This window comes from Rousettus aegyptiacus, unplaced genomic scaffold, assembly GCF_014176215.1.
Source record: "Rousettus aegyptiacus isolate mRouAeg1 unplaced genomic scaffold, mRouAeg1.p scaffold_m13_p_11, whole genome shotgun sequence".
Classification (NCBI taxonomy): Eukaryota; Metazoa; Chordata; class Mammalia; order Chiroptera; family Pteropodidae; genus Rousettus; species Rousettus aegyptiacus.
The window spans coordinates 3918810-3943927 of record NW_023416286.1 but is presented as its reverse complement, the minus strand read 5'-3'; the positions used below and the strand labels follow the sequence as shown (position 1 = coordinate 3943927).

General features: G+C 57.2%; 1 protein-coding gene and 1 pseudogene across 1 annotated transcript in view; one reads left to right on the top strand and one right to left on the bottom strand.

Moving 5' to 3' along the window:
* Positions 1–1234: 1234 nt before the first annotated feature.
* Positions 1235–25118, bottom strand: part of B3GLCT (beta 3-glucosyltransferase) — a 57810-nt gene continuing 33926 nt past the window's right edge. Inside the window, exons 8-15 of the mRNA XM_036228420.1 lie at positions 21722–21785; positions 17646–17765; positions 17024–17093; positions 13500–13613; positions 11587–11686; positions 8939–9058; positions 4949–5093; positions 1235–1680 (exon numbers count right to left, since the gene is read on the bottom strand). Coding sequence (XP_036084313.1) covers positions 1513–1680; positions 4949–5093; positions 8939–9058; positions 11587–11686; positions 13500–13613; positions 17024–17093; positions 17646–17765; positions 21722–21785 — 901 coding nt within the window. The 3' untranslated portion in view covers positions 1235–1512. The remainder of the gene's footprint in view (positions 1681–4948; positions 5094–8938; positions 9059–11586; positions 11687–13499; positions 13614–17023; positions 17094–17645; positions 17766–21721; positions 21786–25118) is intronic.
* LOC118609441 lies at positions 20338–20456 on the top strand (annotated as a pseudogene).

The following is a 25118-nucleotide window of genomic DNA, read 5'->3' as shown; positions in this document are numbered from 1 at the left end:
GGTGAGTGATGTGACAGTGCCCGGTGGTGGCCGTGACAGCCATGTCGACATCATCGGCAACAGCCTGTCGGGCTCTGCCAGTCCTGAGGGTGCCTCCCACCCAGCAGGTGGTCCCTGGCCCTGCCTCGGACACACCGCGAAATCCACGCGCAGAAACACGGTCACAGCGTTTTCACAAGCCTCTGGAAACTCCCCAGTCCTGCATTTTCTAACTGGAAAAATGGTAAAGACTGTCGCATCGTCGCCTGGGAAAGGGGTCCCACCCAAACTACGCGAAAAACGCACCGTTAAAAAGCACACACTTTGGTGCTGTTGGCCAAACAATTTTAAACCCGTGCTTGGCTATAACGGCATGGCAAGCAGAGTTAATGAACCGCAGTTTGTATTTTCAAAGGGAAAAAAAGGAGGAAAGTATTTTACTGTACCAAAACTAGTTTGACATATCAACATCAAATTTTATGCAAATACCTTTAGGAAACTGAATTATAGTATTAAAACATGAAAAGACAGTACTTTTTACAAATTAATAATGAATGTGTTCAATTACTGTATGTTGAAGGTACGATTTGAAAGTGAGAGCTGTTTTGGAATAGTGTGTTCAAATCCCATTCTTTAAGAACTCAGGAAAATTGCCACATCACGGCGCTCCCCTGGTTCGTGGGTCGGTGCCCTGGGGGTCTGTTCGGAGTCAGGAGAGTCGCAGAGAAAAATAAGACAAAATATCAGGTCTGAGATAGTTTAACTCACTTCCTGAGACTTACATAGAGCTCACGGAGACTGGAAAAAAAACAGCTGGTTTTTAATTTTTAAATAGCGAAGGCGCGTTTCCGCAGCACCCAGCCCACCATGGGCTGGAGCAGGCGAAGAGCTGGACCACAAACGAGCCTCCGGCGAGGTGAGACTCTCCCCCGCACAAAAGGCCTTGTTTATGAGGCACCGAGAGAAACATAGATAAACCATAACGACCCTGACTGTGGACTGCGGGGGATACTCCCCAGCCAGACTGTCACGCTTTATGAGTCATCCTTTACGGCGTTACTCCTGCCGAGCGACCGGGATGCACTCTCCATCATCCACAACGTGGTTGAAGTCCCTGCCACTGTGATACGGCGCGAGTCCCCTCCGCGCGCCCGCCCCCACCCCCTTCCTCCCCTCCCCGCCCCTCTGCGGAGCAACGGCTCGGGACACGGCTCCATCTCATGCGCAGCTGACACTCCTTAGAATGAAGAGCCGGAACGGGAAGGCGACTCCTGGTGCCGTTTATTTCCCCGTGACAGTGACGAAGCTGGTGTGTCACGGCTTCACAAACACACAGGAGTCTGCAGTGCAGTAAGGCGTGAGGCCGAAGCAAGTGACTTTTCCCAGAAAAACAAAACCTGTTCCCCGCGATGGCCTGTCTTCCCCCTCAAAACACGGCACAGGCCGAGCCCCCGGAGCTGCGTGGCCCAGGCGGGCGGCACGCGGCACGCGGGCCCGGCCCAGGGGTGCCCCGGGGTGCCCCGGCCCCCGGCTTCATAACTCGTCTTTACGGCCCTTCCGCGTCTCCGGCCCGGCTTCGTCCTCCTCGCCGGGCGCCAGCCACGTGACGTAAGCCTTCACGGGGTCGATGTTCCAGTGCTTGTGGAACGACACGGGCACCTGGTGGGACAGGTAGGCCTCGGGGTAGTCCACGGGCCGGGCCTGCGGGGAGAGCAGAGCGTCAGGCCCCGTCTGGCCAGAGCGGCGGCGGGGCGCGTGACGCGGGGCCATCGCTTGAGACGGGACGCGGAGAGCGAGGAGGACCCTCCTCCCACCGGAACCTGCCCCTCCTGCAGGCTTTCCGCTTTTGCGCCTCCAGGGACTTTAACACCCCCAGCCTGGCGCCTTTCGCCTCTGAGAGGCACCGTCACGCCTCCGGGGACCTGAACCACGGGGGGACGAGCGTAAAAGGCTTCCCCCGGAAAGTCACTGAGTTGCTGTCGTGACCGGCAGAATGGCAGAAACGGCGGCCATCTCCCGGGCTGTCTACAGGAACTCTGGCCAGGTGGGCCGTGCGGGGTGGCGCAGGCCTCCCCGGGTCCCTCCGCCCGTCCCCTGCCGCCATGTCACTAGGAGGGTGCCCTCCAGAGGCGGGACTGTGGCACTCGGCAGGGAGCAGGGGGAAGCGACTCACACGCTCCTCCCACTGAAATGACTCGTTTGGTCCCAGAGGGTGGGACGTTCCGAGTGACGTGGGTGGACGCTGTGCGCAGGGGCCTCAGAAGTGTCTGCGTCGCCCTCACGTCAAAATTCTCGACACTTAAGGCGTGACATGCAAGCGGAATCAGACGCGGCCGCGATCGACAAGCGCGAGGAGGCCCCCAAGGTGTGGAACGGCCAGCAGACCCTGCCTCGTGGGCTCTACACAAAGCGTCCGGGCTCTCAGCGCTCACCTCGTTTATAAACTCACAGCTCAGACGCATTACGGTCACTCGCTGCGCTGTCGATCCTAAAAGCCTCGACTTTAGTAAAACTAGATAGGATACACTTTAAAAAAACAAGTCTTCTCTCGGCTCATATTTTATTACATTCTGCTTAAATTCTTGATATGCGTATTTAAATAACTTTCTGCAGGGGTTCACAGAATACCTTCATTAAATTTTATTTCCCCCGATCCTTGAAACGACCTCGCAAGACAGGGTACCGTGGCTCATCCCCCACTTACCGAGGAGACACCAGAGCTCGCAGGAGTCACAGGCCCCTGGGCAGCATGGCTCGCAGACGCCGGAGTCGGGCGAGGGCAGGCGGCCAGCTGCCGCCCCAGTGTCCGGCCGGGACACCTGCGGCTGGCCCTCAGCCCCAGGCTCGGCGCGTCAGCGTGGCTTTGGGCACCCTGGCCTCCTTGGGAGGCCTCGGCCAGGGGCGGCACACCTCTCCTCAGGTGAGGGTTCAGACACCACCACCCGCGAGGAAGCCTTCCAAACAGTGTAGGGAGCTTCGTATGGCCATTGTGTGGCATTCTAGGTGCCCATGGGGTTAAAAACTTAAGAAGACAATTTTAAAGGAAAAGACAGTGAGACGGAGTTACAAAGGGCAGTAGAATAAAGTCTCACTGCACTGGGACCGTTCTGGCTCTTCGCTGAGGGAACTCATGTTATGGGTCCCATGTTATGGTCAGCAAGGCCCCTGAGGTTGCCGCCAGGAGAAACGTATCCGGTTCCCTTCTCGGGAAATGCCATAATGGCCCCAGAGAAAGGGAAGCGTCACACACTGCCGCACCCATCGGTGGCGAATAGTTTTAAAAAGGCAGCGAGCCACACGCCCTAGAAACTTCGTTTTTAAACAGGGGCACGCAGGGGAGGCGCTCCGTCCTCCGAGGCCCCTCCGGAGCCCATCACGTCAGCGTGACCCTCCCTGACTCGCAGGGAAGGCAGGTGCCCCAGCGGCTCTGCACCTGGGACGGCTCCGCCGCCCGCGCTGTCCCTGACCCCCCGGAAGCCGCCATCCTTCGCCCTGTGCCGCCTGCCTCCTCCTCGGTGCGAGCTGCTGCGCCGTGTGGGTGAGCGCGCGCCCCTTACGAACGGCAGGAGCGCCCGACCGCCGCACGCCGCGTGGGGGGCTCGGGTGGGAGTCACCGCCGCGCCTGCTGGGGCAGGGGCCTGAAGCCAAGTTTACGATTTTGGAGAAGTTTAAAATTTATTATGTGAATCAGAGAAATCGAGAGTTTGAAAATGCGGGAAACAAAACTTTTTTAACGTTCCCTTCAAAGCACGTTTAAAGATTATTTTTTTTTAAACCAATGCATTCTTTTCCTAAGAATACATAAGCAGGCTGCCAACCAAATCTAAGACTGCCATCCTAACAGTGATGAATTACTCCCCTTAGACACCAGAAGCTTCCACCCCCTTCCCCTGTGATGGAGCAAGGCAGAGGGCAAGCAGGCATGAGTAACTCGCTTTCTCCGGCTTCGTAACAACACCGTGCTTCCGACGGCTGCGAGCACCTGGGCTACTACAAGATGGACCGGTTCCCTCTGACCGTGCCCGGAGGATGCTGCTCATGCACTCATCGTCAAAGGTCTATTTTCATCCTCCCTTGCGGCCCGTAGGGTGCGGACGTGGACTCTGCCCTTCTCACAGTGCAAACGCCTCCGCTGCCACGTTCACGCCCTTTTCCAAAGCGCTATTTCTGTCACGCCCAAGTCTCTGCAGCGCTACGATAGCTACCACTGCTGGTTACTAACAGCATGAAAACTGCATCTTCGACATGAAGGAGGCACTAAAAATACACATGTATTCATTTCAGCTTTCAAGAAACTTTGAGTGTTTTGCAGAAGAGCGTTAAATGGGTATGGGCTCTAGTTATTTTTAGTGCAAGTATATCTGCTTTTATTCTTAGAAATATCGGAATGTTCGCTGACCTGATTCCTAAAAAAATTATTAAAAACAGCGTAGAAGAATCTCCTTCTCCATCCCCGCACTGCGACATGCTGAAGCTGTGAGCACTGAGCGCCCCGGTAAGCATCCTCTCCTCTCTTTTCTGTGACCCCCGGAATATATGCTTATTGAGATACTTTGAAATTTAATGAAGTTCAGCCACTCAGTTTGACAGCATCCAAACTGGGGAAAGCCCGATAAAAAGGCAGTCAGGGGACGTCTGAAGACGGAGGGAAGTGTGGAGTCGCACAGACTTGGTGGCCCGCAGGACAGCGTGAGGTCCGTCCTGTCCGTTCCTAGAGGGCGTCTAGTAATTTTTAAAAGCCATCAGTTTTTTAACTCCTGAGAAAGGGGGTAAAAAAGGCAGCGTTTCCCTGATCCCGCACGGCGAGGACGCCCGTCAAACACCACTTCGTTTTCTGCATGTTTCCGCCTTCCAGCGGCAAGCTGTCCGTGTTCCGCACCAACCCCCTGGGCAGGGCAGGGACGGCCGCGGAGCCCGGCCGCGGGCAGGGCGAGAAGCGGGGACCCCCGGCGCAGCGCCGGCCGCTCACCTGGTGGAAGAGGGGGCTGTGCGTCACGGGGACGCCCAGCCCGCTGGAGCACATGCCCAGCACCATGTCGTCCGGGGCGTCGTTGCTGTGGCACCGGCACTGGCCGCCGAGCAGCCTCCTGACGGCTTCTCTGCTGAAGACCATCCTGCGGGAGGCAGGGCGGGCGCGTTAGAGCCCTTAGAGCCGCTCCTCCTCGGGTGGCTAACCCCCCCCCCCCCGCCCTCGAGGGCGGTGCCCTTCACTGTGACCCCGCCCCGTTGGTCCAGGCCCTGGGGACGCGCCCCGAGCTCTCTGCACAGGGCAGTGACTCCCCTCGGCGACGCTGGCCGAGCTCACGCACCTGCTGCTCTCGGCGCGTCCGCGTCAGGGATGCGGCTGGAGACTGGACCGAGCTCAGCTCCCGCCCCCCATGAGACCGGCAAGACGTCGGCACAGACACGTGCGCCTCGCACGGACGCGAGAGACCAGCTCTAACCAGAAAGCCACGCCCTGTCCAAGCCTAGAAGCTTCCACGCGGCGATTTACCGCATGGAGCTCTGACGGCGCGTGGCCCCCGTGCTGGGTCCCTCCTGCAGGGACTCGCTCTGCTCCTGCCTGTCCCGTGCCCCTCGCCCGCCGGTCCTGGCCTCGCTCCGAGGGCGAGGGGCACAGCACTGGGGCAGGCCATCTGCCGCCGGCACGGGGGGTCCGGGGCAGAGGCGGGATGGTGGCAGCCGCGGCCGCAGCAGGGCCTCGGAGCCGGTCCCGGGTCCAGCTCGCATGCGGCGCCCTGACCGACAGCGGCAGCCATGCTGTCCCCACGACGGGCTCCAGAAAACGGCGCTTGTCTCAGGGGCAGTAGCAGCCGCCTGTGGTGAAGCCACCTGCTCTAGGGACAGCCACCTGCCCCTTTCACCCCTCCTGCCCTCTCCACGTCTGCACCAAGTTCCTGCGATAAACGCCCCCGTCTTCAACACACATGTTGGTTGCCGGTTCCCACTCCGGTCCGAGTGAGTGGACCTCCTCACGTCGTGAATAACCCCATCACTGATAGGGCCGAAAGGACCGAGATGGTCCACAAGTTCATCCCCAATGAGCCATGGCTCCCTTAAAGGCAAAACTCCAAAACCTACCCAGACATTCCCCTCGCCAAGTACAGGGCCTCGCGCACAGCACTGGGCAGAGCCGCACACGCGGTGAGTGACAATGACGGGGCCCCCCCGAGGCAGACGGGTCCCCCCGAGGCAGCAGCGGCCTGTGGCTCGGTCGGATGGCAGGGGACAGAGCCCGGCACACTCGCTGAGGCAGAGGCGCTGACCTCGCGCTCGGCTGGGCTCAGTGCAGGGCAGTTTGACCAGCGCGCGTGGCCAGGCGCCCCGCCCTTGCTAGGACACCCCGACACCCCGACGGAACGCGGCCAGGCAGGACCGAGCGGCAGCCCTTCGCCTGGGGCCACACAGGAGCGCGGCTGCGCCCGAGGCCCCGGCGGAAACCGCAGGCGTGACCGCCACCAGCGGCCTCCTCAGAAGCCTGGTGCCCTCCCGTGACCCTGGTGTGACTGTGTCCTTCTCCGGCTCGTCTAAGGGACCCCCCCCCGCCCCCAGGGAAGGGCCTGGCGAGGGGACACGCGGCGGCTGCAGACGGGCGCCCCCAGCCCCCCGACACCACCCCAGAAAAGCCCCTCGGCACACGGCGCATCCGGCAGAGCTGCGGTCTCGTTCGTCAACGCAATTTAACAGAAACGCTTGTTTCCTTTGCCAGCATCTGGGAGAGCAAGAAAGAGGAGGAAGGCCGCTTACTTCAGCCTACTCTCGAGAAAATTAACTTTCAGGGAAGATAAAACGCAAGCATGAAATATCTACTGGTTAATGAGCACTTTTCTCTGAGCCTGCTCTCACAGGACGCCAACCGTCCGCACAAATGAAGTTCGCACGGGCCTTCGACAGCTCGGGTCTGTCCGCGCGCCGATGGGGTCTTTCGAGATGAAGTTGGCCCCAAAATGGAGACCTGCTGCTCACGTCAGAGTACGTCTGCTCCGCCTGCCAACGTTTAAACGTTAAAAAGATGCCAAACGGCTCTGCGACTTCCTGTCATATGCAGTATACTAATTTTAAAAATAAGTATGAATGGGAGGCAGGGACTTGCCCGAGGATGCGGCACCAAGTCCAGGACACACACGGGCAGTGCCTTGGACGCGGGCCCGCCGGCCCCCAGCACGGGCAGGGCCGGGGGGCGGCCCCTGTGGGCACCACGGGCCCGGCCGGTCCCGAGGAGAATGCGACCTCCTGACCACGGCTCCCTACCCAGACAGCCATGAATCAGTACATTTGAGAAAGAAAAGAGAAATCGGACCAACTGTCCCCAGAGTTCCCAGGAGTGAGCACGAAGCAGAAACAGACGCCTGGAGTCAGACAGCACACGGGTCTCCCCCAGACCGCACGGACCTCAGCGGGCGTGCCCGGAGCCCGCGCCCCCCACTTCGCTCTGCCCCCGGGCCAGACGGGCCGGGGCCGCCGCCCCGACCGGGGACCATGCGAGGGCGCAAACACGTGTCACCGCGACCACATGCGTGTCGTGCCCGTACGGACGGACGGAAGCCCGCGGACAGCCCCGTACGGACGGACGGGAGCCCGCGGACAGCCCCGTACGGACGGACGGGAGCCTGCGGACAGCCCCGTACGGACGGACGGGAGCCCGCGGACAGCCCCGTAAGGACGGACGGGAGCCCGCGGACATAAGGACGGACGGGAGCCCGCGGACAGCCCCGTACGGACGGACGGGAGCCCGCGGACAGCCCTCGGCCTTCGCCACGAGCCGCACTCCAGTGCGCCGCGCCCACCCGGTCCCGTCCGGGTTTTGCTGTTCAAAGCCGTGCTTAGGACCCGCTCGCGGCCGTCAGCTGACCCTGACGTGCAGAGGGCCATCGGCGGCGTCCGCGTGACACCGGAAACACCGCCGGACGCTGCGGCTGCAGCTCTCCTCGCAGGCCGACACGGGGCAGGCTCCTCGAGGACGTTCCTGCTGCTCCAAACACGTCGCCCTGGCCACTCGGGGCTCTTCCCCACAGAGCGCTCGGCACCCCCGGCCTCATCCCGGCGACCCCCGCAGGCCTGGCGCTCCCTATCTCCCGTTGCTGGCGACCTCAGGTCAGCGCAGCAGACCGGTACCCCGCCGGGCCTGGTCACCACTGTGAGAGCCACCTCCACGCCACGCCGCACAGGCCACCGAGCTGGCAAGGCCAAACCGGAGCGCCCAGAGCGCCACCCTCGAGCACCCGCAGCTGGAAGCCCAGGGCACAGCGGGGGAAAGCACATGGCCCAGCCCCTCGAGGCTCAGGGGCCACTGCTCAGCACGGCCGGCACCCCGCACGCAGCCGGCGCCCCACAGGCAGCCGGCACCCCTCACGCGGCTGCGGGAGGAATTCCAGGGCGCTGAGCACAGGCCCCCGGGGCCCCACAGCGCCGGCTGCAGGGTGACAGGGAGGACTGGGCGCCCCACTGACCACCCACATAAAGCGGGTCACAACCCCTCCCGATGAGAGGTCGGGCCGCTTCTCTTTAAAAACATTTGACTTTTAATTGTCATTTGAAACCTGTGACACCAGTCTCACTGAATTGCTGAGTCTAAACTTCTGCACTGGCCTTTCCGCAGCTGTGACTTATGAGCACAGGATAATTAAAGTCTAAAGACTTAGTTTCTGAAAACGTAATCTATGTCCCACTTGCTTTTTTCATTTAAACAGACGGTCAAACCTAACGGGCTGCCCAGCGGCGACCAGACTCACAGGGACGTCTGTCTGCACCAGGCGCCCTGCCGCGGTCTGGGTCGTCTCTTCAAGGGGAAGAACGTCACCTGCTGGGTTACCTGCTGGCGGCTCTGTTCGCCTCGGGCAGATTCACGGTCACCGTCCTCCTGGACGAGCCGCTGCCAGGCGCACGTGCGTGCACAGGGACCCGCTCCCAAGCGCCACCCCCACCCGGCCGGCATTGTGCCCGGGGAGCCCCTCATTACCCGCCTCCGCCCGTGACGTAGCTGTAGCCGCCGGTGCCCAGGCCGTAGCCGTAGCGTTCTCCCAGGAGCACGGGGCCGTCCGCGTCGTAGCAGCTGAGCAGGCGCCGGAGCCGCGGGATGCTAGGGGCCCGGGGGGGACAGAAGTGGCAGCTCGTGAGCGCAGCACGGCCCCCACGCCCGCTGGTCACACGGGAGGGCACGGGGCTGCGATCACGCGGAGGTGGGATTCCAGGCAGTTACAGAGGCAGGTTTGTAAAGAGGACTGGTGAACACCTGACGTCACTGGAAACGGGAATTGAAAGTCAAGGGGCCTCCTGCTGGGTTTAAGGGGCCCTGCCGGCCTGGCAGCCCAGGGTGGGCTGCAGGGTGTGAGGGCAAGGTGGTGAGGCCCCAGCGCTCCAAGGCCCACCTCCCCAGGCCCCCAGGGAGCCTCAGCCACAGGGCCCACCTCCCCAGGCCCCCAGGGAGCCTCAGCCACGGGGCCCGCCTCCCCAGGCCCCCAGGGAGACTCAGCCACGGGGCCCGCCTCCCCAGGCCCCCAGGGAGCGTCAACTAATTGCCACATCACCCCAGATGCACTTGGTGTCTGTCTGAATTCTAGACGGTCGAGGAGCTTTGAGGGTACGGACGAGGCCCCCGTTAGGTGCATGTGGAGTCGGGCTTGAAATCTAACAGCTCTGCAGGGGAGGCCGGGAGTGCGGGGGTTCCTTCCTGACACCCCCCAGTCACGGAGAATGAGGCCCCCAAGGAAACAGCAGCCTCTGGTCGGCAACAGCCTCTAAAAGCCCAAACCGTCGGGGGCAAGGTTACGTCCACCTCTTGACCAGAGAAGAGGGGGAAAGTAGCCCTCCTCCCCGCCTGTTGTGCAATCGTCAACTCGACCGCGACCTCGCATTTCTGGGGTTGAGGCGCCGGAGCGGGGTCCCTTCAGGGTGTCTCCGCCCGCGGCGTCCACCGCCTGCCTATGAGTCACAGCAGCGTTTTAAAGCTGAAGAAACAACCCGAGTCTAAAAACTATCGCACGCTTCACATTCGCTCCCAGCTGGGGCTGCGACCAGCAGGTCCCCAGCTCTGTCCAGGCGGCCGGACGGCAAACCCTGCAGTTGCTCAGCCTCGCGACTTCAGAGCAGGTAGGGGGTTCCTGGTGATCAAGGACAGTGTCCGTCTGGAAAGTTAAAGCTGACAGGGTTCAAACTCAGAGACGCACTTAAGACATCGCCGAGCAGCCGGAGGTTTTTGCCAGCGAAATGGGGAAAAAAGAAAGCTCCGCGAACAGCCGGCGGGACTTCCAGGCGGAGTCGATGTCCCGAAGGCGGTTGCCCCACGCGACGCAGCCCCAGACGCCGTCCCGCCGCACGAGACGCCGCCGATGACGTGTCCTCCGAGCTGGCCGCGCTGCGTGGACGCGCACAGTCACGCCCGGGGCTCACCGAGCGTCTCGCATCTGTTTATCGTTCTCATCGAATTTGGAAACTATCTCTTTAAACATCTGGCACGTGCCCCTTCTCTTTGGGGGACTCCAGTGGCATATGCTCGAAGCCACCAGGAATTGCCCCACAGCTCAGGGACACTCCGTTCATTGGTTCAGAACTATTTCTTCTCTGTGTTTCATTTGGACAGTTACTGTGGCGGTGTGTCCTCAAGGTCGGTGGCACTTTCTTCTGCGAAGTCTGTTTGTGTTAATCCCATCCGGCAGGTTTGCCACCTCGGACCATGCAGTTTTCATCTCTAGAAGTTCGATTTCAAGCCTGTGTACGCCTTGCAAGGCTCTTTTTTGAAGGTAAGGAATAGAATTAGGATAACTCTCGGTAACAGCTTAATAACCGCTAATTCTATGGGACGGTTTCATTCCACTGTTTTCTCGTGGTCGTGGGTGAATTTTCCTGCTGCTTTGCATGCCTGGTGACCTTCCAAGCATCGTGACTCTCACCCTGTCGGGTGCTGGATATTTCGGTAGTTCTGCAAAGCCTCTCGAGCTTTGTTCTCAGAGGCGGGCTCAGGAACAGTCTGGCCTTTCAGGTCTTGCTTTTAGGATCCATCAGGCAGGACGGGAGCCGTGCTCAGCCCGGGGCGAGCTGTGCGCCACCACCGTAGGGGGCCCCTCCTCGGGCTCCGCCCACCGCCCCTGCCGCTGGGCTGTCCCGTCCCGGGCTGGCGGGAGCGAGCAGGCCCCATGCTCGGCCCCATGTGTGTCAGGCACCGTCAACTCCCGTCTCTGGCTGGGCCCCTCCCCAGCCTCCGGGGACCCTGTCTCTCATATCGGTCTATGCCTAGGGGCGCCTCCACGGTCCCCTGCTCCTTCTGCCCCCTCCGTCCTGCACGTCGATGGCTCCCGTCTCTCGGCCTCCCGGCTCCATCTCTCCTACTCCAGGAGCTGGCCCGGCGGCCTCCCTGAGCAGTGACGGGGACACCGCGGGGCGGTCAGCTGGGCCAGCTGAGGGACTCGCCTCGCTTGCCTCATGCGTCCTCATAATTCACTGTCCTTTCTTGCCTAAAGCCCTCTTGTTGCCCTTTTGGGGGGCTGTTTCAGGCGTGAGGGTAATCCAGTCCCCGTCGCCCCACCATGGCCGGAGCAGAAGGACCCATCAGTGTCGAAATGTGGGTATGCGTAGAATCTCGAGCCACCCTAGGGCGAGAAGGGCGCCCACCTTATTAACGTGTCGTCATCCACGATGACTAACCACGCTATCTTGTCGTGGCTGAGATTCAGAAACCTCTCCAAAATGGCGAACGTCTTTCCACAATGACCTAAGAAAAGCGAGAAGAAAACTTGCGATGTATTATTTTCTTTAAAATACATTGAACTCATTTTAAAACATTTTTGTAAGCTCTAAAGTGTTAAAAGCAGAAGCTTAAATGCACCTGCAATGCACTTTAATAGTCTGAAGTTTTGGAAATTAGCTGTTTTTAACGTTCGCAGACGTAGTGAACCAGGGGGAGCTTCAGGGATGGCAGAGCCTAAGCCATTCGCGCCGCTCGCGACGGAATGGAGGCGGAGAGAGGGGAGGGGACGGCAGGAGGTGGCACAGCTCACACGAAGCAGAGACGGGACTTGCACCTTAGCTCCAGGCAGGCGAGAAAGTTGCGGGCCTCAGAGAAACCACGAAGCCTGACGGTTCCACAGAGCGTGAGAACCGCACGCGTCACGGCCGGCGAGAAACGGCGGTGCGCGGCGGCGGGCCACGCCGTCCTCCATCCCTTCCGGCGGCACCTGCTGCGCGGGTACCGCGTGCCCGGGCCACGTCGTCCGCCGTGAGGGCGCCCGGCTGACCACGTCGGCCGCGCCTCGTGGCCAGCGGATGCACGTGGGCGCTTTCGTGGCGGGGCCAAGAGAAGGATAAAGGCGGGGGAGCACCCCACTTGGTAAAGAGGAACACGCCCCTCGTTTCGACAGAGTATTTGGTGACACAGTAGAGAATGAGCTAATGTTAACTAATTCATATCAAGCCGCTCCGTTGGACCTTTATTTTCGTTATTCTTGATCTCTTTCTGTGTTTTTAACCATGATGGCATGTATTTTTGAAAGCCATCGCAAGTTCCTTTTGGAATAAAGGAGACTATAATTATGAGCGATAATAAGGTCAGGCTAAAAATGAATTAAGACGCTAAATAAGAGATGCCTGTTTCAATAAACGATTACTGAAGCCGACCTGAACTGAAGTCTACAGAGCAAGATTAACCGAAAAAAAAAAAAAAAAGCGGAAGAAAAAAATTCATCTGAAATTGTCTTTCTGGAACAGCGACAGACTCGGCACCTGATTCCGCATCACCCTTTATAATCAGGGATCACGGGTGCCATTACCGCCAAGATGAGTGACTGCGGAGCCAGGCAGTCAGCTCACGGCCGCTTTATTCCTCAAAGGCTCTGGGGGACCAGGATCAACGTGTCAGGACACCGGATACAAACGAGGGTGAGCGAAGGGCCTCGGAAGGCGTGCTGGGAAAACTCCTCCCTTCATTCGCTGGAATTAAAATCCCGCTTTTGTCAGGAAGCCTGCGTGCGCTTCCAACGACTTGCTACTTAAACGTTAGCCAATCTGACCACACACACACGTGTGCAGTGGAGCTCATGCGACAGAGCCAGTGTGGCATGTGGCTGAGGGCCACACAGAGGTGCGCACAAAATGAGCCCGGCCATGCGCTCCCCGGGGACCGTCCCCTGCCTGCCGCCTCCCCCGGCGTGTGACGGGCCCGCACACAGCCGTTGGGTGACCATCCTGGCTGGTCAAAGTGCTCCAGTCAAACGAGGGGACGCTTCCTGCGGGAAGACGGTAAGTTGGCGCCGAGCACGGGCTGGGCCCGCGGCGCGTGCTGAAGGCGTCAAATGTCGGAGCCGAGGTGCTCGGCGGTGCCCGCGTGGCCCGCAAAAACCTACAGCCTCGCTTCCCCTCGGACGCAGCTCTCGAGCCGAAGTAACCGGCCCACATCCGCGGGCAAGGATGTGGGAAGGGAGGAAGGAAAAAGGATGGTTCCCATAAACATCTGGCTTCGCGCCTCGTTGCACTTATGGTACGTGCAGGATGGACATGCCGGGTGACGGGGGCAGGAGCGAGGGACTCACCTCTGTCTGTGTTGGGGACCCCCAGGTCCACCGTGGGAATGGAACTGTCTGCGTGGTCGCTGTAATACTCAATGCGACTTGCCTGGCCCGCCCACGTCTGCTTGACAATGGGGACTGAAAAAATGAGACAGGCGACAGTCACCAGCACAGTACGGAGAGAAGCTCGGGGCGCAAGGGGGCAGCGCGAGCGCCTGTGAAGGAAGGGGACCGGTCCCTGTTCTCCGTCAGGCGTCCAAGCCTCAGGGCGCGCTTTCCCCCCGGGAAATGCCAAGGCGCGGAAACAGACCCTCTTTTCGAGGCATCTGCAAGATGCTCCAAAGCCGAGACTCTCCCTTCCTGGTGATAAACTCACGTGCTTCCATATGATGAGAAATGTTCCGATTATACTGATTGTGTTCAATCAGCACCTAATCAACGGACGGTCTGATTATACTGTTGCATTTAAATTAATTTCCACTAATGTTCCCCTCTTCTCAATAGGCTCCGTTTAAAATTCACAACTGGAATTTTAAAATGCCTTTTGATGGGTGAGGGATAAAATTACTTCCAAAAATTGGAAATTCTGTGTATTTCTGACTGAGATGCAAATGCGCCTCCCTTACAATGTGGGCCAGGCTGGCTTCTCAGATGACACTGTCCTCACCCAGATTCCAGCCCAACCCTATGAAGGGCGTGACCCCACAGCACACGCGCTGACTGACACTACCGTTACGCTTTGGGAAAATGTGAAAGAAATGAGCCCTTGGGAACCACTGCGGATTTTAAAACTCTATTGTTAACAGATCAATTGTTTTAATACAAGAAACATGAACAATGGAAAGCTTTCCTGGTTTCCTGTTTCCTGGTGAGATGCTCAAAAGTGGAGTTGTACATCCACCTGCAGAATCTGCCTGATCGCTAGTTGATATTAACTCATATGACCGACCATCCGAGTAATTACTTTCTTCTCTACTTTTTAAGTTACTGTCTGTGCATCTCTAAATTTTAAAGAGAAGGAAGTGTTTCTGTTGTTGTTTAAATAGAAAGGTCACCTGTCTAGATGTTATACTCTGTTCAAAGTCTCGATTCCAACGAATCAACTCTTCAGACCAATATTTTGAAACTTTATCAGGATATTTATTTATCTTTTCCTTTGTCCCAGTCCAAGTAAAAATAAATTCTATGCAAAAACTGCCTGTGCAAGGCCAAATTGGTGGTTAGCTCTATAAGTCAACCAACTCCGAGACAGCCCTTATATAAAATACAGGAGTGCTCCATCTTATAGTCTTTTAAGAAAGAAAAAGACCGATGACTTCTGGATATTTGCTATAATAATCTCTAAATTACCTATTCTACTAAATATTATTTTCACACATTCAAATATAATTCTCTACAGTCATAAAAAGGCAGATATAAGGATTTCTCTATGTCAAAACAGAGACAGATGTAGGAAATAATGACAAGGTTGCTGAGGGGAAACACTCCTTACTACTTCCAGATTCCAATGTGACAAAAATCTTCTCCTTGTTTTCCATAACAGCAGGTTAAGGCTTGATTTTCAGCCAGGGTTGATTCTAAATTACTTAACACTTTTAAAACATCGGTCCCTTTTATGAGCATTGTTTGAATTCTAAATTGAATTAATTCTATTATTTATAAAATATTTTATATTGTGTTGAAGCACTGCACTCCTAAAGGTATTAAACTTTGAGAAAATATTTCACAATAGGTTAACGTGATCTGGTATCTCATTTCCAATAAAGAGAAGCATAGTTCCCACCACGTAATAAAATAGTGAATGCCTCTTTCAGGGTTTGCCGCAAGATAACTTAAAATTGGAGCGAAGTAAAAATTGGACTATAAAAAAAGCCTACTGCATGGAAGGCAAATCTTCTACACAGCTTGGCAGAATCAATGCAGGTAAATTTACCTGCAAAACACAGATTATAGATGAACGTGACACTTGAACACTGCGCCACTACCAGATGGTCGAATGTGAACGCCTTGGTTTTCAGGAATATGCTTTTTTCGACAGATGGACCTGTCATCCCAGTTTGCAAGTCAGTGACCACAGAATCCAACCCTGGCGTCTGTCTGGTCTCAGGAGAGGGGAAGACGCACCCGCGGGATTCCCGATTTTAGGGAGGGGGGGGCGCACGTCAGCCAGAAAAGGGCCGAATGCTACTTATCGGGTGTTAGGTTTGTAAGACATGGAGGAGGTCGCAGCCTCACTGTGACTGGAGGACACAGGACTTGGAGCCGGGAGCCCCCAGCCGCCCCGCGCCACGGACCACGGGCACGGGGCCAACTGTGTCCCGCCCCGAACCCAGCTCTCTCCATAACGTCACGAGAAAACGGTGATGGTCACGTCACCAGAGTCGCCAGCACGAAACTAGGCGACAGCACGTATGCGAAAAACCCCAGAAAAAGCAAAAAAGGAAGCAGCGAGAAGAAATACTGGATAATTCTCTGTACCAAATGGTAGCTTTGGACGAGAATGCCACGGCAGGGCAGAGCCCGGGGGCCGGGGACGCAACCTATTTTAGGTAAACATATGGGTTTACAGGTGACACACTTTTGAGGTATTGCTGATCATAACCAGATTTTAGTTGATGTCAGTGTCTTAGACAACCTTTTAATTCCAAATTATACTATTCTTTTATTTGGCAAATACGTTTCCCTTTAAATTATAATGTGTAAGTATTACATGATCACATAAATCATATAAATGAATTTCACCTATAGCTTCAATCCCACGAAAATGACAACGGGTTAGACATTTCTCCTATGTAAATACCACGCTCTAGGTGAACTCGACAGTCTTTCCATGGGAAAAAAAAAACATTAAATATATGCTAAAGTTAGAAATGCAAAAGACTGTCTAATTTTCAGCTTCAGAAACGTGCTTTTGAAAGAAGGTGAAAGGAGAAATTATGTCTGTATATATTTAAAATAGGCTTTTTTTTTTTTTAACGTTATTACCATAACTTAGTAGAATTCCGTAGTGGCAGCAAAAACTTGAATAAAAACAGCAGCCATCTGCCTTCCAGGATTTCCTTAAGCAGGGTCCACTGCTAAGATACCTTCTTCCTTTTCTCTCATATCTACTCATGAGCAAAGACAAATCTCTATTTAAAAGTCCCAATGTGTGCATTTGAAATAAATGTGCAAATCATTCTTTCTTGTCATTCTGTCACCTTGAAACCCCCTCTCATAATTCTCATGCAGTTTGGAGACTGAGTGTGGACATAATAAGACATTGTTTTGCAAAATGGATCGTTATTCACGTATTGTCTCCGGGACTGCAACAGCTGAGTGTTTAAAACGCTGCTTTTGACGATATTTAGAAGGGCTTGGACCACCCGGGTCTCAGTATACAAGTGTCCTTTCTGAAGGCGTATGACAGGAATCTGATTAAATAACGACTTTCACTTCGACAACAGACATGTCGTTTTCCCTTTCTTGAGTTTCTATCTGGTCTGTACTTTTTTTAAAGGCAATATGGATTTTAGAAGTTCAGTAAAAACGAATAGCCCAAAACATACTTCGATCACCATGAAATTTCTTGCATGTTTTCACTGCAACAAAAATATCCTCCTTCTTCACTGGATTTCCCTAAAAAACAAGGAAAAACAGACACGCGCGTGAGTCCATATTACTGTAACTTCACACCTGCGTTAGGTCTCGCGGGCCCGAGAGGCCAAGGGCGCCAGCGTCAGGGTCACCAGACCTGGCTCCAGGAGGGAGTTCAGGGGAAGGGCAGCTGAGCCCACAACCCCGCCTCTGCCGTCCGCCGATGGGACCTGACCCCGGCCGCGCCCTGCTGGGGGATGGCACAGAGATTCCGAGGGCACAGGCTGCACCGTCGACAAGAGACGATGCCGGACGCGGAAGAGCTGCGGCCAGCGCCATCGAGATCCAGGGTGGGGGGGTGGGCAGTGGCAGCTCCTCACGGCCCCGCTCGCCGTGCGCGACGCTGCCCCTCTGTCCTCCGCGCAGAGTGACGAGGGGCTCACCTCCCGGGGCTGAGCTCAGTCCAGACGCGACACACGGTCTCGCCGGGCTGGCGCAGCAAACGCCGGCCCTCTCGGCGTGGGACGTGCTGGACGGTACTCGCACGCGGGCGAGCCCCTCCGGGGGGCAGGGGGGCTTCCTCCGGGTACTCACGCAAAGGGGCAGGGAGGAGCGGCCCGTGGTGGCACAGCGGGCGTCCACGCTGTCCGTACACAGCTCGGGCACCGCGGTGAGGGCAGGCCCGTCCCCTCTGTCCCAGACGTAGAGGGCGATCTGTCAGGTGACAGGAGACCGGCAGTGAGTGGGTGCACTCGCCCAGCCCCGCGAGCGTGCGGGGTGTGGCACGTCAGGCAAGGCGTGAGGTCGAAGTGCGTCCGTCTGTCGTCCTCGGCGGGCTTCCTGACTCACAGGAGCCGTAACTCCACGTGGACCCGTCTGACATTGTCAACAACAGACAATTAACTACGAATCAATATCTGGCCTCGGGACGCCTCCCCGCTGTCCTAAGCAACGGCAGGGAGCCTGTGTTAGGGGCTCGAACGTCGCGAGGAAGACGAGCAGAGCATCGCCGTGGCCCTGGCGTCCTGCGGCCCCGCGACGCCCATCCGGACTGAGCCACCTGCCGCAATCATCTAGAACGTCGGATAAAAGGTTTTTAAAATCACTGCACACAGATGGCACAAAGCTGTGGCACCTGTGGGGACGAAGACGCAAGCGTGAGGACCCGGGACGAGGGCGGAGTCCCCGGCGGGCCTCGGCGGAGCCCGGGGGACGCTAAGCTTCCGACAGGTTAGCAGGACGCAGCCCCTGAGCCCCAGTGGGCGGGGCCCGGGCGACTGCACCGACGGCTGGGGCTCCCAGTCATCTCCGGAGCCCCCCGGGGTTTTGTGACCAGGAGCCCGGCCTCCCCAGCTGTGCCGCCTGCGTGGTCCGGACACCTCCAGCAGAGGGGCTCACGCGGCCCCACGTCAGGACAAGCTCTGGCCGCAGAAGCAGGTGCAAGTCCTTACGGAGGACGCAGAGCCTCACGGCAGGACTCTAGAGGATTCGAGATAAAATGCCAAAGGCGCAGGAGCGCTCGGCGGAAAACACCAGACCCCGAAGAGGCGAGGGCCAGGCGAGCCCAGGGGACGAGGCCTCGTCGGACCCACACGCTCAGGCACCGGAATTACCAAACACGGGCCATCCAATTACCCTGCTTCATATATTTACAAAGAAACAGAAGACTTTAAAACATGAGCAAAAGATTTTTAAAGATTATACAAAACAGGAAAGGAGCAAATTTGAGAAAGAAATGACCAGAACGTCTAGAAATGAAAAAAACATAATCATTAAAATGAAAATGAAAATGAAAACATACTAATTAAAAAGAAAAACTTCACGGTGAGGAGAAAACACTATATTACACACAAGCTGAATAAAATGTCAGGGAAAAGATGAAGCCCCGAAATTATCTAAAATGTAGCCCGGCAAGATGATAAACAAGAAAGGAAGCTTCAGACTGGCAGCAGCAGGTAAATTCCAGAAGGGAATAAGGGAGAATGGGTATGAGGAAACAGTGGGAAAGACAATGGCTGACAATTTCCAAAAATTGCTTTGCAACCCCGTTACAGAAAGGGCCAGCGAGTCCTCAGCAGGATTAGAAAAAAGAGTGTACGGTCCAGACATCTCACAGTGACCATGCAGGACGCAAAAGACAGAGACATAACCGTAAAACAGACAGGGAGAGGGCACGTTCCCTACAAGGGAGCCACCTCCACCACGCTGGCCGCCCGGCTCCTCGGCGGCCGCAGAAGCCAGCACGGCACACACCACCACCGGGCGGCCGGGTGGCCGGCAGCCAACAACTGTTCACACAGCGCAGCAAGCCGTCACGGACAAAGCCGAGATCAGCGCTTTTAAAGAAAAAACAGCATCGACCGCCTCACCAAAGTAAATGCTAAAGCACGTGCTTTAGGAAGAATGAACACGATCCCCCCAAATCAGAAGCGAGATGGAACAGTGAGCAAAGACACGGGCAGATTCGTGGTTAAGCTAACGCAAACGTTAAATGCATAAAATAATGACAATATTTAAGTTGCAGAGTTAAAAAAGACACCAGAAATACTGGACGACAAGAGCTAAATTATTGGGACAGAGTTAAATTACTCCAAGGCCCGTGAATTTTTAGGACACCGATTAATTAGCCATTTTTAGTTCAGAATGCATGTTAAAATATTTTAAATAACCAATACGTACAGATCTAAAGATTGAACCTCCAAAATAGCAGAGGAGGGAAAAAAACGGAATAAAGAAAAATCTAAAAGCAAAGTTTTAAAAAGAAAAAAATGGGGGGAAAAGGATAAAGTATTGTATTGAACTATATTAGTAATCACGATCAATGTAAATGTAGATCTGCTGTCTGGTTTAAAGATAAAGACTGTCCGAGTGAGACAGATAACCAAGCAGTGTCCTCGTAAATGAGACATAGCCTCGAAGATGAGACCACAAAAGGGTGGAAGGAAAAGATGAAAAAGTTATGGAAATAGCCACGAAAGTGGGAGGCACGAAGGGAGGAAGCGACTCTATAAAGCACAATATTAATGGTCCTTTAATCAATTAACCTATTAGATTCTATCTGTTTTCCTTAATCTCATAGAGAATATGACACCCCCCCAAATCGGAGCATATATATCTTTTTCCCCATTTATGAAAAGTAAACGTGACCTAAGCTATGTACGCCTAAAAATGTTTTGAATCGTTGTTATTTATATAGACCATAATCATCGTGCTAGGAATCAGTGACGACGCACGCAAATATGCTGGCTCACAGGGAAAAATGCATTTTTAAAGTGAGTCATGGGCCGTCTGCGGCCACGCCACCCTGAACACGGCCGATCCCGTCTGATCTCGGAAGCTAAGCAGGGCCGGGCCTGGCTAGTCCTTGGATGGGAGACCACCTAGGAAGACCAGGTGCTGTGGGTGTGAAAAATAAAAATAACAGTAAAACTACGGTTTACGAGCCTCCACCCTAGAGGAACCCTGGCAGGTGGCAATCATGGCACGCGTCCAGAATGCTCACGGAGGCAGCGACTGGACCAGCGAAACTGAGCAAATGGCCGGCAGCCGCCAGGAAGCCCATCGCCGAAGCAGGGCTACAGGGAGTGAAAAAAAGTCCGGCAGATTTCGGATCGGAACGGCACTCAAGGCACAGTTTATACGGAGCCCAGAGGGCGCAGAGCCGCATAACACGCTACTCAGAGATACAGGCACCTGCCGTAAAACATGAGAAAAGGGACAGAGAAAATTCAGGAAAGCGTTTACTCCGGCGAGAGCGAGGGGGACCCGCCTAGCAGAGCCGCTGAAGTGGCCTCACGGCGACCGGCGGCGACTGCATCACATTCTGCCCTGTCTGGTCAAAACACGCCATCGCGTGTAATCCGCGTGTAACAGGTCCCCCAACCTGGGATCTCAACCGGGGCGACTTTTGCCTACAGACGTCCAGGCGGACCCTGCCTTTCCGCAAGCCACTCTCCTTCGTGTGGAAGAGAAGACTGATTTTCTCACTCGTGGGCTTCTCCTCCGCCGAGCCACTTCCTCGTTTAGAAACAGTCGAGGAGTGAGCGTCTCTCTCGCAGGTGGCCCTTGCTCCCAGCAGGCTGCCGGCGTGGACCTGTCTGCGCAGACCCCGGCGTCCTGAGACAGATTCAGGCTGCAAGGCAGGTCTGCTGTAGGCATGTGACGTGCCCATCACAAAGGGCCTTCTTAGTGATGACCAGGAAAAATTAGCAATGGCACGCCTGCCACCTGCCCCCAGGACGATCGATCACAGACGCCCCTAAGTGCCAGGGGTGCTGGGGGGGTGCTGGGGTGGCATGCCACGCTGCCTGCTTGGGACCAACTGGCTCAGCTCTGCCCCAAGGGTCCCCACAGGGACGTGGCGAAGGCCTCACGGACAACCAGGCACCAAACAAGACCACAGGCACTTTTAGTGACATTTCTGCATCTACCTCTGGACCCACCCCCTAGCTTTAAAAGCAGACTCAAGAATCACAAGGTGCAGAATTGTCCAGGGAGCCTTCTCACTCAATGACCAAAAGGGTTTGGAAGGGAAAGGGCCCCCCCAACGCCATGGACCCTGAAGACGCAAGGGGTGGGGGACACACTGTTAGGGGCGCCGGCCACCTGTCATGCCAGAAGACGTGAACTTCTGGCCACTAAGACTTTTAACCGAGCAAACTGTGACGTACCTCATGTTTTAAGTCTATCGTAAAGTCGGATTTCAGGGACTCTCTCTTCAACCGCTTGGTGAGCCTGGAAAACAAAATCGGAGGGTTTTTCACAAACTAGAAGAAACATCAAACAAAAATGACACATTCTTGGGACTCCACGTTTGAAAGCAGGCAAAAAACTTTAAAATAAAAATAAGAGTTTGAGTCCCTTGAGGCAGAGGACTGTGCAAATGCAATTATGTGTCGACCAGGACATGAACACAAGGCTTGTTATTAACGCTGAGTTCACTGTTATCACAGCCGACAAAAATGTAAAATGTAACAAATACAGTACAATACGACACAAAACAGTACATCGAATGTCCTTTTTATAAAAGCCATGAGGTTCGTTGACTCCTGATAATCCTTACACTAAATAACGTCAGAGAAAGAAAAAGGCAGACACGCAAAAAAGCTTGCATGACAGAAACAAACCTGCTTGTCACTCTCCTTTTAACGACCCAAATGAGCTGCAGTTTGTGGAGTTTGGGGGGAAGAGAGTGTCTGGTTTCGAGGAAGAATAAGTTTCCTTTCACATCATTTTCTGGCCTAAAGCATTTTCAGGGGCCCCTTGCAGTGCAGAACCAAGCTCCAGGGCTCCGGGCGTGACGGCCCCGTCCCCCTGCATGTCCGCAGCCCCTTGGCACCTCCTGCCCCCTGCAGAGCCCACTGCCGTCGCCCGCCACCCCGTACCCCTGCACCCCGCCTTCACTTGGCAAACTCTCCTCAAGGCCAAACTCCAGGGCGCCTTCCCTGTGAGACCTTTCCCGACCTGCCCGCCAGAACAGGCGGGAACTCTCTTTGCTCCCAAAGAGGAGCACGGCCCCGATCGCTTTGTCGCGTGATTACAACCCGCCGTGTGCGCATCCTTCTCCGTGCTGTGACCACTGTCCACTGCGCCGGCCCAGTGAGCACGCGGTGAGCGGCCCGCACAGGGGGCGGCGTGGTCCCTGAGCGAGGGAGAATGGGGGTGCTCGCCAGGCCTTATGGCCCCCTGTCATTACAGGGCTAGAGACGAGGCCGTCGGACCCAGTTACAGACCTGATAACACATGGAGTGACTATGAAGAAATAATAGTGATTGAAAAGGTAGAGGTGAGTTTCCAAAATCTTTACTGAGTTTTTAGACAGCGTGAGCCATAAAGATTTCTTGAAAAATGTCCTTCTTACTAGAGGAAAGATAGGGAAGGAGGGCGCAGGATCTAACTGACATTGGGGTAGGAAGCTCTCGTCGCACGGCTGGCAGGAAGGCCGCCTGGAGTCAGGCCCTGCGGGAGCCGCCGCGCGTCACCCCGGGCGCGCCTATGCTCGGGGCCCCCCGCCCCCCGCAGATTCGCGAGTCAGCGGGGGAGGGCGCGTGTGAGAGCGCGTTCTGGCGTGCACCCCAACCCGCAACCAGCAAAGACCGGGCCAGGCTGCGCTCATCGGGAGCCGGGAGTCGTAACTCCACGAGATCGAGGTAGCTTGGGGGTCTGGGCTCATGCTAAGCGCCTCCAAAATCTGATCGGACGATGCTCAGACTGCAGCGACAGAGAAGTGTCGCCGGGCTCACCGCCGCCGGCGGGGGGCCCAGAGCGGGGGGCCGAGAGCGGGGGGCCCAGAGCGGGGGGCCCAGAGCGGGGGACCCAGAGCGGGGGGCCCAGAGCGGGGGGCCCAGAGCGGGGCGCCCAGAGCGGGGGGCACAGTGCGACGGCGGCGACGTCCCCGGTGACGGCCATGCCCCGCGCACCCCTCCCTCGGAGACGCAAACCCCGCGAGCCGCCACCTGCGCCGGCCGCCTTCGCCTTCGGGGTTCCCTCTCGCTCGCGTCCTGGGAATTTCCCTTCGGGGTGAACCTCAGCGGGGGGCAGTGCGGACCACGGCGGAGCGTCCCGCAGGCGGACGGCGGCCGACGTGGGGACAGAGAAATGGGCGGCGTGTCGGGCGGCTGCGTCTCGCGGCCCGCGGCCCGCTGGTCCCCTCGGCGCCGCGGACCCCACGTGGGGGCGTCGCCCCCACCTGACCCCCCAAGCCCGGCGGACGTGCGGGGCGCCCCCTCCCCGCAAGCCGCCCCCGGCTGCACCGCGCGGGCGTGTTTCAAACTGTCGGCGACGCCGGAACAGTCGGGGCCGGACACCGCCACTGCTCCGCAAACGCCTCCCCGGTAGGTTTCGGTCCCTGCCGGACCGGACGCGACGTCTGACAGTGGGCGCCAAGGGCGCCGCGCCATGCGCACGGGGTCTCCGGGGGCCTAAAGCACGGGGTCTGGGGGAGGGCTGCAGCACGGGGTCTCGGGGGGCCTGTAGCACGGGGTCTGGGGGGGCTGTAGCACGGGGTCTCTGGGGGCCTGTAGCACGGGGTCTCTGGGGGCCTGTAGCACGGGGTCTGTGGGGGCTGCAGCACGGGGTCTCCGGGGGCCTGCTGCACGGGGGGCGGGGCAGGGATTGGGGGGAAGGGGGCGCTGCCAGCTTCCGCTTTAGCCCCGGGGGAACGTCACAGGCAGGTGACACCGCACCGTCCCTCTCCCAAGGGGCTCAGGTGGCGCTCCAGGGACAGGGAATCAGACTGATGGGGGGGCCGCAGTCACGGGACCCCCCGGAGGCGGCGCCCGCACAGGGCCAGGCGGGGGCGAGCGCGGCCGCACGAGGGGACGCGGCGGCCACCGGGGCCGAGGGGACAGGGACGGAGCTCGGCCTGCGGCGCGACGCTCACGGCTCCTCAGGCGTCCAGGCCGAGCACGGGCGGCCGCGCGGGCCGCAGACGCCAGGCCAGACGCTGGGGGGGGTCGTGGGGGCGCCTGGTCTCCGAGCGATAGCAGGCGCTGCTCCCCAGATTCACGCCACGGAAACGGTGGTCTTGGGGCTGCGGCCTCCGCCACCACCAGGAAGCCACTGGCTCAGCCCCAAAATGACCCCCCCCCGTCGTGACCTCTCAAGCCAAGTGGACCCCACGCGTGTCTGCGTCCGCGCACAGCTCGGCCCCCCGGAGCCTCGCGCGCTGTCCCCCCGCAGCGAGGGGCGACTCGGCAGGGGAGGCGTGGATCCGAGGGCCACACCGTAAGGAACCTGCGACTGTCCGGGGCCGTTTCGCGGCCACCAGTGGGTGACGAGGCACCTGCCACGTCTACACCTACAACCGGCTCCGCATTTTCAGGACCCAAACCCTGGGGACAGCGCCCGTAACTAAGGAACAGGCACCCTCTCATCTCCGAAGACACAAAGCCACGCTGCCTCATCAACTCCCCGACCCCCCGAAGGACAAAGACACAATAATTAACCCCGAGTATCCAGATCGAGGGCTCTGCCAGCTGCCACGTTTCTCCCGCATGCCTCTTAATCATTTTCACCTTCACATCCAAAGAAACGTCACTGCAAATCCACTCACCAGCGGCTGGGCAC